General features: G+C 38.4%; 1 protein-coding gene across 18 annotated transcripts in view; it reads left to right on the top strand.

The window, feature by feature from the left end:
- ANK2 (ankyrin 2) overlaps positions 1-19,127 on the top strand; it is a 286,106-nt gene that overhangs the window by 192,602 nt on the left and 74,377 nt on the right. For 15 of the 18 annotated variants that reach the window (XM_070790807.1, XM_070790813.1, XM_070790817.1 and 12 more), the window contains 2 exons: positions 7,647-7,719; positions 18,362-18,506. In XM_070790807.1, the coding sequence (XP_070646908.1) occupies positions 7,647-7,719; positions 18,362-18,506 (218 nt within the window). Of the gene's footprint in view, positions 1-7,646; positions 7,720-8,925; positions 8,980-18,361; positions 18,507-19,127 lie in introns of all 18 variants that reach the window. The other 3 variants (XM_070790805.1, XM_070790806.1, XM_070790804.1) reach the window with 1 other exon arrangement.

Below are 19,127 nucleotides of genomic sequence, written 5' to 3'. Positions count from 1 at the left end.
GATGCATATAGTTTGACAACTCTTGATTGTTTTGATAGATGTGAAGGAGAAGAAGAGAATTTTGTTCTTCAGGCTGACAGCAAGTCCCTGCTGACAGACCTTGAAGTAGTTTGACATGAAGTTTTAAATAGAGTGGAAGGATGATGTATTAATGAACTGCAAGATGCAGACAGAATCTAGATAAGAAAATGGCACTGCTTGTTTCCCCAAGCAAAATCTTTGGCCAGTGTACCACAATATTTTTAAAGATTTAAAGCATAGCATTCATAAATTATATAGGAGAAAAACAAGTCTTGTCACCATCTAGCACCGTCCTGAGTCACTGTATATGGAAGAATCGTGATGCCTTTTTCTTACTGTATGGTTTCTTATACCAGGAGAATCTTCATATTAGGGACCTTTACATATGTCTTTATTTGGAACCTTTGAAACAGTGTGCACATCACAGATAAATGAAACTTTAGGTGGCAAGATTGGCTACACATTTGTTCTAGTCATCTCTCAACTTTATTACCTCTTCCATGTTCTAGGAATCATGTATATACATTTTTATCAAATGGCCACTAGATGGCATCTTTTCGCTATCGTGACCTGCTTTTCTTTCATTTAGTGTTTATTGGATATAAAAGGTGTGTTGGATTCCATACTGGGTGCTGAAGAGTCATCAATGGTAAAAACATTATTCCTCCTGACCAATAACTTACAGTATAGGGGGAGTGGAAAATGAGGTTTTAAGTTTTGAAAGAAAATCTTCTTTAATATCAAAACTATAAATTTTACATGTTTCAAAGCGATCTCAGGCTCATAGATATTACTTAGAGTGATACTTTAACCATTCAGAGCTATATTTTGAAAGAGGAGCAATTGCTTTTAAATACTATTGCCACACAGGTTCTCAGATACCTTGTCACAAATCAGACATAGGTCATATCTCCATATGTAGCTCTAGGGGGATGTGAAAACTCCTCAAAGCTCCTCCGTGAGCTTTTTTTCTTGTATCTATTATTCTTTACGCTGTCTCGCTAAAGCATTGCTCCAATAAAAACCACCGTACTTAGCAATCGAATTTCTATGTGAAAAGCCAGCAAATAAATATAAAACATGATAAAATGTTTTAGATTTTAACTGCTTTCAGTACTCAAATAAGAAATCGTCGCCCACATTAACCACACGAGTACCCCCTTTCTCTAAATGGGTGGTTTTACCAGTTACATGTTTTGCTACTGTCCTGTCTTTACTTTCTGCTTCTCTTAGAATTGGATTCTTAGAATTATGAGTTTTATTGTTTTACGAGATGGAATTTGGGTCTAAGGATTGAAAATACAAACATTCCTCCTGTGATGTAGGTCTTCTGACTTTATACTCTTTTTCAGAAGAGATTTTCGGTCTTTCTTTTTCCATATAATGATGATATTTAAAGCTATGACTATTATTTAGTAAGTTGCAAATATGCCAAACATTGAGGGTAGATGTAGGATTCAAATTTAAGTTGTCAGATTACAAAATCCATATTCTTAATCTTTCTGATATAATTGACCTTGGCTTTGCTAAAAGTAGTTTAATAGGAATTTTCAACTTTTAAAAACTTACATAAATAATGCCCTTTATTGATTTTCATGGGAGGATCATATTCAGTATCATTTTCTAAAGTCTATAGATTCACTAAAAATTATTTGGACTACTCACTGGTGGTAGGCAAATAGCATGAAGCAATTTAATAATATGTAAAATAAACCAAATTAAATTTAATAATTATTACCATTTGAATGTATTAGCTGAGCTACAGCCACACACCTAACATACAAACCTCACATCATTCACTTAGTACAATGTGCCAGTTGAGCAGCCATGTGAGTTCTTTGTCATCAGAGAAAGTCTCCTTAGCTATTCCTCCTTCCAGAGTTCTTCACCCCAAAGTATGAATAAAGTCATTGTGTGGAGAGGAGAGTAAGGTAGCAGTTTGTACAGGAAAAGTCATTACTTCAGAAATATGTGAGACATTTTGGGATTGCAGTTTGTTTCCTTAACCTTTGCTTTTCTAACTTCATAAGATGCAGCAGGGAATATGAGACAGTTGAGCATTCTCCAGGGATTACAATCATTGTCTGTTTGCCGGAATGGACATCAAAGTGGGAGGGACACATTTCTGGCCACAGAAGCCAACAAGCTCAATCTCCTAATGCAGTTTGGAAGAACTGTGAGATATGACTCATCCTTTTGTTATTGATTGTGCGTGCTAAGTCACTTCAGTTGTGTCCAACTCTGTGCGACTCTATGGACTGTAACTCGCCGGGCTCCTCTGTCCATGGGATTCTTCAGGCAAAAATACTAGAGGGGGTTGCCATGCCCTTCTCCAGGGGATCTTCCCGACCCAGGAATCAAACCTGGGTCTCCTGCATTGCAGGCAGATTCTTTGCCTTCTGAGCCACTAGGGAGCAGTGGCTCAGATGATTGATCAGCAATCATCAGTTATTTGCATAGTTTTAAAGTGTTGTGTTTTATATTGCATATGATCACTGATATGTAGGGCATATATACTGAATAACCTACTAAAATAAAAATGACATTATATTTATATTAGCATTTAAACATTGGTTCTAAATCTTATATGATACCATGAGTCAGATAAAGTGGGAATCATAGAAATGGCAATGCAATAAATACGTGTAATCATTTGACACCTTTTAAGGTGGAGTCAAGAACTCTTCTTTGAATACAGGTCCCTGACTAGAAAGCTAAAAGTTGTTATTCTTGCACAAACAACATCAATAATACATAGTGTATTGTGGGTGCATGTGTGGTATCCTACAATATCTGTATAAATTTATCTGATGTGTTATCTTAAAGAGATAGTCTGTGTACAGAACTTTTTAAAACTTTTAACCCAGAAGACTAGTCTGAATGCAGAACCTTTTTAAACTTTTAGCATATTTTTTCCCAATGTGCTATAATTGTCTCAACCACATGTGAGTAGCAGTTACTTTTGGTAATTCACCTTCATTGAGACTTTCCAACCTTTAATAGAAAAATATTACTTACATAGTACTTAATTATATGCAAGAATTACGTTAACATGTACAATTGGTATAAAGGTTTAGCTTGTACTGATGGGGGACTGCGTGTGGGCCTTGGAAGGCGGTACACTAGCTAGGGTCGCTCCGCATGCTGCGACTTGCAGAGTCTGTGATACTAAGGGAATGGTTGGCCAGGGGAGGGACCATATGAAGGGCAGTAAAGCACACTTCTTCTTTCCCATGAAACAAACCAGGCATTAGCCCCCATTTATAAAAATACCATGTTAAGGACTCATGTTCTGTTTTCTACATTATGACGTAAGTTGAGTCTGCCAGGTATCACATAGTTGTTTTGCCACAATATATGATTTAACTACATCCTATTAAGCTTATGCTTTGTGCACTACTCATTTTAATTTTAAAGTTGTTTCTAGTCTTGACCATAGAATCTGAGATTCTATAGCAGAAGATGCCTATGATCATTTAATTATATCCTTGTTTTCTGTGGACTATTCAGATGGAGTTGCACAAAACTATATTTATGTTTGGCTAATCAAGTTTTCAAAGGACAGTTCATTTAAAGGGATGGTTGTTTTTTTTTTTCATTTCTTTTATCATGAGTCATGAGTACAAGACTTATTATCCATTTAACAAATATTTACTGATGATTTTTTAAAGGTCAGGCACTATGTCATGTAAAAATGCATCCTATATTTACTACTTTGTAAATAGAAGGCATTTTTAACATCTGTGCCAAAAAATATCCATGACTAATATGATCAGTGTGTTACTTTTTCTGTTGCCACATATATTTGCAGATAGTAATTTTAATAGCACGCAGTAACCAAACTAATGCAAAGCTAGTTCCACTGTCACGAGTTCAAAGAAAATACAGTCACATTATCAGCATCTGAAATAGAAACTGAGAATGTTGGGCAAGATAAGTTACCTATTTAAAGTATATTTCCATCAGTTTTTAAGTTGAGACACATCCTCTTGTGAAACTGTTTCCAGTGAAGGACAATTACTCTAGAACGTATCTGCAAAAACTGACTTTCTGGTGTAGTTTAATACAGTAGATATCCCTTAACTTTTTAAATCATTTAATTTACACTTAAGACTTATTTTTAAAGTTTCCCCAGCAGTCATAATTTAATAGGATCTCATTGTCTTCTATCTTATATGCTAAATGCAAAAAAAACGTCATTTTTCTGCAACCTATGCACTTTCTTAATACAGGAAAGTGTAACAGGTTGCAAATTGAGTTGCACAATAGACCCACCTGAGGAACTATTTTTAAACACCTGTAATTGGTTCCGCTCTCAAACAATACAGATTTAATTGACTGTGTTGAGACCCAAGCAATAATATGTTTTAAACTTCTCTAATAATTATAATACGCAGCTAGAGTTGAGAATCATTAATATAGAACTTAGATTATCATCTTTTTGTGTTAAATTCATAAATTAATGTTATAATTAAATGGTATATTTTTAAAATTTGTTCATTCGTCAAATACTTATTTACCACCTGTTAGTCTCCATAATTTTGGATAGGTGCTTTTGTCATTCCTATAGTGCTTAATTTGTTTTCAGTGAATAAGACATTATGGAACTATTTGAACAACAGAAGCAACATTCTGGAAAGCTGAACTTACTACTCTAGTCTTCAGTGTGCCTTCATCTGGATAACATAAGGCTTTCTCCATTTCTTCCTTTACTTTTCTTCCCCAGAGGAAATCTACGCAGTCATTATGTGAATTTTAAATGTACTTTGCATAATTTTATGTCATTGATTTATTCCTCTATGTATTTGAGAAGCCCCTACTATGTTTTTGGTTCTGTGGAAACCATGTCTTTAATGACTCACACTCAGGTAGGAGGCGGATGAGGCATATACAGGTGTGTGTGATGTGGTTCACATGATGTTGTAGGAGGGAGTAGTAGCAGATAAACACAGCTAAACAAATACATTCATTGGGGAGGGTCAAGGAGTGTTTCTCCAAGGAAGTTACATCTTACATGAGCCAAGAAAAGAGAAAAAGAACATTTCTTGTAAAGAAAAGGATAAGGGAGGAAAACGGAGGTGTAAGAGAACGTGGCTGCCAACACGGATGCAGGGTTGGGGGAGCGATGTGGTCTCCCTGCCTCTGGCTACATCACCAGGCATTATCAGAGCCAGTTCATCTGACCCCCTGACAACCTAGGCAGTTCATCTGAGAGTAACTTATAGTCAGCCATGCCCCCTCCCACATCCATGGATTTAGCCAACCTCGGATCATGTAGTAATGTAGTATTTACTTTTGGAAAATAGTCTTATGTAAGTAGACCCAGGCAGTTCAAATCTGAATTATTTAGGGATCAAATGTATTAAGTTTTTTCTGAAGAAAATGGGAAACCACTGAAAGGTTGTTCAGTATCATGTTATGATTTAATCACTCCCTCTTAATACAAAGACATTATACCTGTATATTGGCCTTCCCTGGTGGCTCAGACGGTAAAGAATCTACCTGCAATGTGGGAGACCTGGGTTCAGTCCCTGGATTGGGAAGATCCCCTAGAGGAGGGCATAGCAACCCACACCAGTGTTCTTGCCTGGGGAATTCCATGGACAGAGGAGTCTGGTGGGCTACAGTCCTTAGGGTCGCAAAGAGTCAGACATGACTAAGAGATTAAGCACAGCACACATATAGATATATTTTCAAATTAATCAACTGAATTTCCCTATAAATATATTTGAAGTTCTTTACTGCTTTTGGAAAGAAACAAGCTGGTAATGGGATACTAGAGACAAACAAGTCTGGAATATCTATGCAGCAAAGTTTAAAAACCTTGACAACCTATTGACTGTATTTTAGTGTCTTTAGTTGAAGATTATACTCTTTATTCTGAGAGATTAGTATTTGAATGTTCTCATGGCTTTGCCAATTGATGTACTTAATACACTTTCAATACAGAAACAAGAGACAGGGACACAGAAAAAAAGAGCCTCAGCCATCTCTAAGTGATATTTAAAGTTGTGGGATTTGACTTTTTATCTTTAATTTTTAATCACCTTGGTATCCCTGGTGTCTCAACAGTGCCTATCATGGAATAGGCACTCAAAATGTTTCTTGAGTGCCTGAATGACTAAAAAGTTCAGAGAACCTTTGTTTTTAAGACTAATTTAATATCGAATTATTATGATAAGTTATGCTAGCTAATATTTCTTGAACACTATTATATTCTAAACACTGTTCTTAGATCAGATCAGATCAGGTCAGTCGCTCAGTCGTGTCTGACTCTTTGCGACCCCATGAATCGCAGCACGCCAGGCCTCCCTGTCCATCACCAACTCCCGGAGTTCACCCAGACTCACGTCCATCAAGTCAGTGATGCCATCCAGCAATCTCATCCTCTGTCGTCCCCTTCTCCTCTTGCCGCCAATCCCTCCCAGCATCAGAGTCTTTTCCAATGAAAAGACTCTTTTCAACTCTTCGCATGAGGTGGCCAAAGTACTGGAGTTTCAGCTTTAGCATCATTCCTTCCAAAGAAATCCCAGGGCTGATCTCCTTCAGAACGGACTGGTTGGATCTCCTTGCAGTCCAAGGGACTCTCAGGAGTCTTCTCCAACACCACAGTTCAAAAGCATCAATTCTTCGGCGTTCAGCCTTCTTTACAGTCCAACTCTCACATCCATACATGACCACAGGAAAAACCATAGCCTTGACTAGATGAACCTTTGTTGGCAAAGTAATGTCTCTGCTTTTGAATATGCTATCTAGGTTGGTCATAACTTTCCTTCCAAGGAGTAAGTGTCTTTTAATTTCATGGCTGCAGTCACCATCTGTAGTGATTTTGGAGCTCTTCTATATATTATTTCATCAATCTTCATAACAGTTTTAGGATGTAGTGTTATTGTTCCCATTTTATAAACAAGGGGATTAAGGCATGGAAAAATAGAGGACTTGCTAAGGCCTCATAGCTGATAAGTGATGAAGTTAGAATCTGAACTTAGGCAGCCAGACTCCAGAGAGTGGTCTCATAACCTTACCTGGTCCATCAGGGCTGGAAGGCAGAGAATTTGGCAGCTCTGGGGTGCTATTATGGAGGGCAGCCACTAAGCAGCAAGCCAGAATTGTAGCCCAGTAAAAGACTACAAGGATGATTGACTGTCCACTGTTGATCTTCTGGTCCAGAACAGATGCATCACATTTTCTGCCCAAGTCTGTCACATTGCTTACAACTTCTAACCAATGGTTTTGTTTGTAATAGATTGCCTGTGTTCACTGCTGCTTTTTAAAGATTGTCTAGACACATAACTTAGTCCATTTTAGGGAAGCCCTGAAAACACGAATCTGCTTTCTCCACATGGCTTCTAATGCCATTGCTGAAGAATGTGTTTTGCAAATGGGAACTCAAAATGATGAACTTTCTCTTAACAACTTCACTGGAGTAAATGGTCATTTATCTTCAGAAAGAACAAAGGAACTTCCGTAAAGGAGAATAAGAGACTAAGCTTCCAGAATGTCCACATGGAGAAGATGGCGTGCTCAGGGCCTGATCACTTGCTGATGCTACTGACTGTGTTCTCCTCTGTGATTCTTTTAATCCTTTGTTTTAAGTTGAACAGTAATGATTTTTCTTTTTCCAGACTATCACTGAAAAACACAAGCTAAATGTTCCTGAGACCATGACTGAGGTTCTTGATGTTTCTGATGAAGAGGGTAAGACTTTTATTCAATCTTCTATGACATCTGTCATGATCTTACATGAAGGAAATCATCTTTTTTTTCAGGGACTAAGCTGGTACAGTGGGTTTAGATGACAACATCTTAGCACTTAAAGTCACTTTTTCACCTTTGTTTCAGTACATTTACTTTTTCAATTTGGGGGGGAGGGAGGATTCTGTTAATGTATTTTCAACTGATATTATCTTTAATGACTTAGTAAGTAACAGGACTGGGAAAAGGGAAAGAAACTGGAAATTGACCATCTGTTAAAATATCTACCTGATAATACAATTGTTGTTAGTATATTTTAACTATGCTAAAATATGTTTTTTATTAAAATGCCTGAAAGCAAAAGAACTTAAAGCATGTTTTATTGAGGGTATGTTGAGAAATATCTGCTTTCTAATTGGTTCAGTCACACAGAATCGACTTTAAATCCAGAGGAAAAGAGCCTTAGAGAAGGTTAAAAATAGCACAGCAGTAAGTCATACAAATTAAATCTGAGATTTGATTCTTTAAGTCGGAAAATGTGCCTGCTATAGTTTTAAAGTTGATAAAAATTACCTAAGCCAGTGGATTTCAAAATTCTGAGAAGCTCTATGAGGAGCACTAGGGACTCGGGTGGGTACGAGGCATTATGCTTGAGGTCCAGCCAGCAGGTTTCCACTACTGTACTTCACTAGAGTAGCTGACTTTTCTTGAACAAAAAGAAAAACCTAAAAAATTCATGAATGAATAAAGTGAATAACCAAGTTTCAGGCATACATGTTTGAAAAATATGTGTACATATGTATGCACATAACAAGTGTATGTGTTTGAAAAACTATTGCCATACTGGCCCTAGTAGTAGGCCCCATGCTAATTGCTTTTATGGAGAAATGTTAAAGATATTTCTTTAGGTTCTTCACAATAAAATCATAAGGTCAGACTTTCCATTGAGATCCCCTCATTTGAAACCAATTCATTAATTCACTTATCAGTGACAGACATTGAGTTGTCTCAACTTTTGTAAGAACTTATGATAAGAACAAACAAATGTTGGGTCAAATTAAAAGATGTTGCCAAAAATAATGGTTCCAGGTATTTATTATGATAATTTTGTGTTCCATCCTAATACTTGCCAATTTTCTGAATTTGTATTTGCACACTATATTTTGCTTTGTGTGATCATCTTTCTTATCTTCACTTACATGTTAACAGCTTTTAAACAGTTTGGTGACCACTTTATTGATGGGGAAGTTCTTAGTGATTCAGGTACCTTTTGAGGAAATTGTTGGAGTGAAAGCCTGTCTTTGCTTTTAATTTTTCTTAACTGGCTAGAAGCAATTTGCTTCATATTTACATCTGGGTGCCTAATACTCATCTGTTTTTGATTTTGTTTTATATAGCACGTGTAATATGAGTGGAATTGTTTACATGTGTATTTGAGTGTGTGGATTGTATTAACTTGGAAATTTAATGCCATGAATTGCTTATACTATAATATTAATGATTTGAAACTATTATTGAGACCTATTAACTAATTACATTATCTAATGACACTATAGAAATATTTGTAGAAATTAATATTTCTTCTTAGAATACAAATTTAGAGAAAAATTAATTTTTGATAAGTTGACATTGAATTAGCATGAACATATTAACTTCATTAGACTGCTTGAATATGTAGTCATACCATTCTTGGATAAAGCTACGTTTTAGATGTAGTTAAAAATAGGTTAGTAATTATAATCTAATTTTTTTAATTACCTAGGAATAAAGTAATCTTTAAAAATTTAGGGGAGACTTTGGCATATAGGGGAAAATGAATAATATAAAATATCTTCTCTATCAAGAAGACTCCAAAATACATGTGGTACCACTTTAAGGAAACCTATTACATGAAAATCTAAATTTATAAATGAGATAAATTAGGTAGTGATTATTTAATTTAAAAATAGTTATTTATTTCTAAAATATTTGATAAAGAATTCCAATAGCTAATGCTTCCAAAGTATGTACTGAGGTTTTAGAAATTTCATTTGTATGAAACAACCTCTTGAACCTACACATTGCATAACATAAGGTCTAGTTATAGCATCTTATATACTTTTGTTAAAAGTGTTACATGTTAAAAGTTGTTAGTGATAAGAACTCTTGAAGGAATATTGGTGAATGATCAAGAATATCTTTCATGGTGAGAGAGGAAGCTTTCTGTGGCTTCCTGCGTGCTAAGTTGCTTCAGTCGTGTCTGACTCTTTGTGACCCCATGGACTGCATCCCACCAGGCTTCTCCGTCCATGAGATTCTCCAGGCACGAATGCTGGAGTGCGTCGCCATTCCCTTCTCCAGGGGATCTTCCCGACCCAGGAATCAAACCTGAGTCTCCTGCATCTCTTGCATCGCAGGCAGATTCTTCACCGTTAGTGCCACCAGAGAGCATTTTTCCCTACTAAGAAATTCAAGTTGAATAATTTTCTTGTGTAGAATGTAGCTAAGTATTGTGAAGTAACATTTTAGTACAATTAGTATAAAAGAGTTTGACTAGTTGACATTGCCAATCCTTTAATTTTTTGTGAGTTTAAAATGTTTTCTTGGAACCTACCATCATTTATATGGGTGAAGTACAGCGGCATGTATTTGGACAGTATTAGCTAATCCCTGTTTTCTTTACAACTCTACCATTTTAATAATAGTCTGTGTATCAATACTCAGGAGTATTCAAGCCAAGAATAGATGTCCTAACAGCCTAACTTGCAATAGTGAAGAAATCAGAATTTTCCATTCAAGAATCCAATCTACAGATGGTGAAAGTCATGTTATTGTGTGTAAGCTCTATGACCGGTACCATGGCAGAATCAAAGATGAACATATATGGAGATGCAATGTATAAACTCATGAAGCATAACTGAAGGCACTATGTCATCCGCTTGTCATATCTGCCTGGGAACATCACGAGCAGGACCCAGCACAGTCGCATGGACTTGCTCAGAGCTGAGAGCTGAGTAGGAGGGTGGCGCAGGTTTTAGGGCGTGGAAAAGGAACAGGATGGAAGGTCCTGAGATAGGAAAGTACAAGAGGGGGACACAGAGAGGCAAATAATCTAGCCAGTGTGGCTGATGCGTTAAGACATACAGATCTCACTGTGGAAAGCAGACATCTGAGGGAGGAGAAAGCAGTAAGCATCTCGGTGCCAGGTGCGTTATCGCATCCCCAAAGCATCCGTATGAGATCAACTGTGGATTTCCCCTCATTTTTTTTTTTCAGGTGAGAAAGACTCACCTAAGTGTGAGGAAGCTAAGGCTTAAACATACTCAGTAGTTTGTTCAGTGACACAGAGCTACTAAGTGGTAGATGTGGAATCTAAACCCACTTGGAAAGCTGCTGTAATAGCTCAGTCAGGATGTAAAGTAAGTCGGATGGCAGAGAAATGGGAGAAGAAGAGAAATGGGAATTCAGTCTAAGAATATTCTACTGTGCAGACTAAAACCAAGCTGTCAGTGTAATCCTTTACATCTTCATAGGATTGTGAGCTGCTTCCTACCTTTGTTGACTCAGCTCCCCAGCCGTAAATTATATGATGGGGCTCTGGGATTATAACACCTGTGTAACTAAATTACTTGTGGAAATGTGACCCACGTATCCCTTATACTCAGGGATTTGTGAGCGGGAGGTTTGTACAAACTTCTCCACTAGTTCTCTGGGATGATGTGTCCTGATAATCAAGAGAAATCCAGAGTGGCTGAGCGTTGGGATGAAATACAGAGGCGCATCTCTCTTTGCCTTTTGACCTACTTCCACTGTGGACACTTGACCCTAGGATGGCACCGCCCCCAGATTTCAGCTCTTTACACACTTAACTGCAGAAGTGCTAAGTGGTCTTGAGAGGGAGAGACCTCAGGAACATTTCAGAGAACCTCCTTCTTCCTGGCAGTGTGAAGAGCTGTCAGGAGGAAGAATCCTGGGCCCTTCCCACTGTACGTATGTATCTGTTCCCATTCTCTTGTGATCTGCACCCTGTAGAGACTGGCTGTGGTTCTAGCTCTGAGGACTCTTTAGTTTCCAGATATTAAAACAGGAAACTTTGAAAGCAAGCAATACATTAATGTTATACAATTAGTAGAAAGGGTTTTCATGAAGTTGTTTGGAATAATTGGAGAATACAATGAAAAACAAATTAACTCCTAAAACCTGAAAGTTAGAATTCTGTTGCTGCTGCTGCTACTAAGTCGCTTCAGTCGTGTCCGACTCTGTGCAACCCCATAGACGGCAGCCCACCAGGCTCCCCCGTCCCTGGGATTCTCCAGGCAAGAACACTGGAGTGGGTTGCCATTTTCTTCTCCAATGCATGAAAGTGAAAAGTGAAAGTGAAGTTGCTTAGTCGTGTCCGACCCTCAGCAACCCCATGGACTGCAGCCTACCAGGCTCCTCCATCCATGGGATTTTCCAGGCAAGAGTACTGGAGTGGGGTGCCATTGCCTTCTCCGAGAATTCTGTTAAGTAAGTAGAATTCTGTTAAGTAAGTACATATGTAATGTCAGGGAAGGGGTTGTTCAAATATAAGAAACAGAAAGGAAGTTCACTTTAGGTTTGTTATGACGCAAAAAATAAAAAGGGTTTGCTTTTTGTTTATTTGTTTTACAACAAATAAGGAAGTTGATAAAACAGAGAATGCTGGGGTATAACCACTCTGTCATAAACTCTTTCCAAGCCAGTAGAACTAACAAATAAGGGTTAAGTATTTAAATTCAGAATCTTATTTGAAAGTAGTCCTGTATCCCTTTTCCCCGCCTTGGCTCAGGTAGGGAAGTAGTTGTACTGTGTGTTCACGTAGGGAATTTGCAGAGAGAAGCAGATGGATAGAGAGGAAGGTGGGGAAGAAGATGAGTCGGGGGTCACCGTGCTGAACCTGAGACGCTTATAGCAAGTTGAGGTGGGGCAGCCCTGGAAACATTTGAATCTGTGTGTTGAGTTTGTGAGAGAGGTTTGGGATGGATGCAGAAAGTGTGTGAGCAAAATATAGGTGATCTTTGACGTTTTAAAAATACATGATTATGTATCAAATAAGAAGAAAGTTTGGAAGGGAAGTATCAACATTTAAGGAGAGTGGAGACTGGAAAGAAAGACTCCGATGGAAGGGGGAAGACCAGGGAGGGTTTACATCTGAGAAATTAAGAAGGGTAGTTTTGCAAAGAAGTCACCTCTTGGCCACTGATTAATTTGTAAAAACAGAAAGCCTCTGTTTGTGAAAGGAAAAGGACTCAGAGTATGAAATAAAGAAGGCCTAAGAGTTGGAGGAAGAGGTTACTGTATTTCAAAGAGGGCAGAAACATGGATGTTTCTGAGGAAAGAAGGGGCTGGCAGAGAAGCAGAGGTCGAAGATAAAGGATCTAGCAGACAAGGAGTTTAGGAAGATGAAAGAAGATGAGGGTTTAAAGGCCGGGATAGGCTCGCCTTGGACTGTAGAAGTCATCTTACTTACCATGTTGAAAGGCAAGAATATGATTGTCTTATTTATAATAAGACATTTAAATAATAATATTTAAAGCATTAGCTCTATCATGTTTTCCCCAGACTTATTTTTCATTAATTTCTATAGACATTTCTGCTTCCCATCCCACACTGCAGACACTATCAAATAGCATGGTTTATGCACACATGTCCTGGGAGAGGAGTTTCATGGCGAGAATAGTACCTAAGTACATACCTTTCCAGGTAATTCCAACATTGGGTTAGCATCTGGCCAGTGACACTAGCATGTTGGGATTCTGCATCTTTGACCATTTCTCTCTGAGACGTAAGTGTTCCCTGGTGGCTCAAATGGTCAAGAGTCTATCTGCAATGCAGGAGACCTGGGTTTGATCCCTGGGTCAGGAAGATTCCCTGGAGAAGGGAATCATAACCCACTTGAGTATTCTCTTTTTTATTATTTTATTTAAAATTTTTATTTTATATTGGAGTATAGCCAGTTAGCAATGTTGTAATAATTTCAGGTGGGCAGCAAAGGGACTCAGCCATACATGAGAGTGAAAGTCAAAGTTGCTCAGTCATGTCTGACTCTTTGCAACACCATGGAATTCTAAACAGTCCATGGAATTCTCCAGGCCAGAATACTGGAGTGGGTAGCCTTTCTCTTCTCCAGGGGATCTTCTCAACCCAGGGATTGAACCCAGGTCTCCAGCATTGCAGGCAGATCCTTTACCAACTGAGCTATCAGGGAAGCCCACCAGCCACACACATACATATACATTCTTTCCCAAACTCCCCTCCCATCCAGACTGCCACCTAATGTTGAGCAGAGTTCCATGTGCTATATTGTAGGACCTCCACTCCAGTATTCTTGCCTGGAGAATTCCGTGGCTAGAGGAGCCAGGTGGGCTACAGAACATGGGGTCGCAAAGAGTTGAGTTGGACGCAACTGAGCGACTCTGAAACATAATCGAGCATCAGGATAGACACAAGGCCACCATAGGGGTCTCTGAACCCTTGAACTTCACATTTGGTAATACAAAGCCTAGGAGGCAATTTTTTTAATGTAGCAGCTGTCTTAGGCAGATAGCATTGTAATAAAATCATCAAAATGCAGAAATGTGGGAGAATGTAAAGGACATCCACTCTCTCATGAACTCAGTGAAATAAGGGCTTTTTCACTTGTGCATTGACTTATCACCACAGTCACTCAGTTTGATATATTTGATAAAACTGTCCTCTTCCAGTTGCTTTCTTTCTGTCTTTTAATATGACTACATGCACAGGAGGGGAAGGCTAAGTTCATTTGCATCTTGTACAAGGTAAAACTGCTGACACTAGGCCTTGCTTCTCCAGACTGGGAGTGAGTCCGGCTGAGTGGACTCAGTGACATTCTCTTCTCTTTCCTTCACCACGTAAACCTTCTGTCCACTTAGGGATGACAAGAGGGGAAGAAAAAGGGGAGGAATAAGACAGAGAACCTGAAGTGTAAGCCCTACTTTTTATTAAGGAATTGTGAGTAATTTGGGGGCTTTCTTGGTGGTTCAGGTGATAAGGAATTTGCCTGCAATGCAAGGAGACCTAGGTTTGATCCCTGGGTCAGGAAGATCCCCTGGAGAAGGGAATGGCAACCCACTCCAGTATTATTGCCTGGATAATTGCATGGACAGAGGAACCTGGTGGGCTACAGTCCATGGGGTCGCAAGGAGTTGGACCTGACTGAGCGGCTAATGCTTTCACTTGTGAGTAATTTCAAGAAGAAATTGAAGCTCATTGTGACTTGTCTTTGTTCTCTGTAACCATCTTGGTTGCTAAGAGACTGGTGAGAGCTGACAGATTATGAGAAGCAAGATGAAATGTAAAAGCCTGTTGACTCTGGGGATGGGTAGGATGCCTCAGTCTGGGTGAAATTAGGAATTTGACGCTAGAAGGCAAAGCTCAACTATTTGATTGCTGGAGCTTAGAGGAGGGTTGGGGTAGTAGAGTGGGGGATAGAGCAAGAATGAGAGAGTACATTCAAGCACTTTTGGGTTTTAAATAGTTCTGTAGGCCTTTTGCTCAAGGGATCCATGAAGTATAGCTTGTTTTATATGTAACCGTGAATTCAGCCATTCCCTCTACTTTTTCATAAATAAGACTTAGTTTTCTCAAAGGTTAACAAAACTTGCATTTTCTTTCTGAAATAATTTAGGCTTATATCCAATCAATACTTGTGTTTTAATAAGCCAAGTCTTAGAATTGTCTTAGAACTTTTTGTCTCCCAGAAATAAACCAAGGGGGAATCCCAACTTATTTGACTCATAAAAATACTCCTGTGTAAAGACTTACCAGTTATACAAGAGGGAGAAATAGTGGAAAGTCCCACAAGTCCTGTAATAAAATGTCCAAGCTTCCTGATCTCATTGCTGTGTTCAGAGACCGACTTTCTTCGTAGATTCTTCCCATTGCTCGCCAACATGAACACTGACTAATGCTAAGTCATTCTACTTAGTATTCTCTCAGTAAGTAATGCATGTTACTCTTATATTCATACTGTTTTTGCTGCCCTCCATGACCCCTCACACACCAGCCTCTCACTTAAAATACACTCATCTCTGCCAATCACACAACCCACTCCAGTACTCTTGCCTGGAAAATCCCACGGGCGGAGGAGCCTGGTGGGCTGCAGTCCATGGGGTCGCTAGAGTCTGACACGACTGAGTGACTTCACTTTCACTTTTCACTTTCATGCATTGGAGAAGGAAATGGCAACCCACTCCAGTGTTCTTCCCTGGAGAATCCCAGGGACGGTGGGGCCTGGTGGGCTGCCGTCTGTGGAGTCGCACAGAGTCAGACACGACTGAAGCAACTTTGAAGCAGCAGCTGCTGCCTATCACAATTGCCCCCAAGCAGTTGACCAGCTCCCATTCCTTCTTCAGCGATTCCTTTTGCAGCTTCCCTGGAATTTCCTAGGACTACTGCAGCAAATCACCACAGATTTATTCCCTCACAGGTCTGGAGGCTGGAAGTCCATGGTGGGACCATGCTCACCTCCGAGAGCTGTAGGGAAGAACTCTTGATCACTTCTTCCAGCCTCGGTGCCTGTCAGCAGCCCTTGGTGTTCCTTGGCTTATAGACACATCTCTTTAACATCTGCATTCACATGGCATTCTCCTCTATTTGTGTCCTTCTCTCTCTCTTGTGAAAACACTTCTTTTGAAATTATCGTGTATGATCTCATCTAAATCCTTCTTTTACATCTAGAAGGACCTTGACTCCACATAAGACCACATCCTGGGGCTCCAAGTTGACAAAATGAAATTTTGGGGGGACACTGCTCAGCCCACTGCACTACAAGAGATCTCCCTCCTTTGGCCTTTTTGGTCCTTAAAGTTAACTAGCATCATGCATTTCACGCACATCTGTATTGTTATTTATCTGTGGGTTGCTGCTGTTGCTGCATCTGATTTTGTGAGAGAACACTTTGAAGAAGAGATTATATACAAGATTTGAGGGGGAACCAGTTTAACAAAATTAATTTTAAAAATTTACTCATGTTTTCATTAGAGTTACCAGATTTATGAACTGTTTAAGCAGTGCAATTACATTTTTCTTTATATATTTTCAAAAATTATTTTGCATAAATAAAGTTTAGCTTATATTTCAGAGTGTCAACACTTTGACCATTTTGTATTAACAAAAATAATACCTAGTAATATTATATCCTAGAACTCTATAATATGTCCTTATGTATTATTTAATTCAGATCCCCGGCATGTGAGATAGATTATTAGTATCACTCTCATGGGAAGATTAACTGGCCAGTAAGTAGCAGAATTAGAATTTTAAACCAGATCTATCTGATTTTAAAGACTCAACTTTTAATTACTATTCTGGGTAGCCTCACTCAACTAAAACTAAATAAAAATATAATTATTTCACTGAGGAAAAATAAAAAGTAATTTTAATGATGAGACTTGTAACTGCCAAATATTAAGTGTAATGATTCTGAGAAAAACCTCCAGTGGTAAATAAATTGCATTTCTATTCACTGGAAGATCTTTTGTTCAAGCTGTCTTTGGCTTTAAGTAATTTAGAAAGCTAATAATCTTTTGATTATGGGCTCTTCTGATCATGTATACAGGGAAGTGATGAAATGCTGAAGACATGCTTTTATGGTTCTTTGATGCTGTGTCTTTATAAATAACTTAGTGCTGACTTGAAATAGTTATTTTAAACAGAAGAAATTAAAATAATGTTTAACTTATAAAAATGAAGTACATTCCTTCAAGTTTTCCCTTACATAGGTTTTCAGGCTTTGTGTGATTAGTACCCTTCAAGGATCTTCAAAAATAGTTTCTCTTAGCTAAATTATTCCCCCATTCTAGCACATTAATGGTATAGAGAGCATTTGTGTGAATGAGGTATCATTTATTGAATTTCCTGAAATCTGTATTTTTGACAGCATTCTATTCCAGTGCATGGGCAGGGAATGTGCTCTCGCCATCTGTGCTTCCAAATGACAACTACAACACTTAGTCATCGCTTTCTGCCACTGCTTCGTTACTTAGCTCACTTTTTCCCTGGTACTTCACCTTTGGGAAGCCATCCCAAAGCATCCTTTCTAAGCTCTGTAATGTTTTTAAAATTAAATCCCTGATTGTTTATTAAAATGTCACAATCTGCCCACTTCGTTCTAGTGTTCTTTTCCTAATGTGCGTATTTTGCTAATATCTGTATATAAGCCGTATTAACTCCATTGAGTACACTTCTTCTTTGTTTTAGAGCCATAGATATTTCTTAGCATGTTGTTGATTACATGAAGACTGTTAATGCTGGCTACTGTGTATAAAATTATTGAAACCACATTCAGAAGCTAAGTTGTACATATTGTACTAATTATTAAGTTAAATATAAAGCTATAAATCAGCTATTATGATAAAAAATGAGTAAAGAAGGTTGACTAAAAATTAAAAGACTTCCAATTCAGGTAATTATTTCTTCTTGTTAAGTAATAGGAAAATGGGTCAAATATTGTTCCCCCGAGTTTCAGCACTTTTTAATTGCATGTGTTCTGTTTTTTTTCCAGTATGCAGTATTTCAGTGATGACAATGCTATTATGCTGATTTTTTTCACAATTATAATTGTATTTTGTAGTTGATACTACATTCAACAAGTAAGTCTCCATCTCTCTCTGACTGTTTCAAGGTGATGACACAATGACGGGTGATGGGGGAGAGTACCTTAGACCTGAGGACCTAAAGGAGCTGGGTGATGACTCCCTCCCCAGCAGTCAGTTCCTGGACGGGATGAATTACCTGCGCTACAGCTTGGAGGGGGGCCGCTCCGACAGGTATTCACCGAAAGCGCTCCCTTTGTGATGAGAGTGTAGACAGGATCATTGACACTTCATAGGTATCCTGTCCTCTGGGCAGTTAGTGTATTATCTTATGGTATTCTCTAACAACTTTGTGTCTGTTTTAAAGGCAACCGAGGCCTAGAGAGATTAAGTCATTTAGTGAAAGTTTAACTTTGTAAGAAGCAGAGTCGTGACAAATAAAGAGCTCTAAACTGTTAAAGTATGATACTTTCAATCATCTATAACTTTTTCTCTAGGCAAATTAAAAGGACAGTTTTGCCTTATGGGCAGTCTTTACTCAGTGGCAGTTACAGGTACTCCCAAATCCCCTTGGGGTTTTTTGTTAGTGGAATCATTTCATTTCTGTGAACCAAACTATACTGTGAAGAAGGATTTAAAAATAACAAATTGAGAAGGAAACATTGCCTGGAACTGACTGTTTTATGAAAAATATTGGAATATAATCCCCCAAGAGGCTGGATACCAAGAGCAATCTGAGCAAAATCTTGACGGAGAGCAGGTTTTATCACCAGATCCAGGGAGGTTTACATTTTATTCTGAAACATACAATCAATTTTGGGGTTAATTACTAACTAGCACCTCAGGTGTTTATTA

Source organism: Bos indicus, chromosome 6 (genome assembly GCF_029378745.1).
Source record: "Bos indicus isolate NIAB-ARS_2022 breed Sahiwal x Tharparkar chromosome 6, NIAB-ARS_B.indTharparkar_mat_pri_1.0, whole genome shotgun sequence".
Lineage (NCBI taxonomy): Eukaryota > Metazoa > Chordata > Mammalia > Artiodactyla > Bovidae > Bos > Bos indicus.
This window is presented reverse-complemented; position numbering and strand designations above follow the sequence as displayed.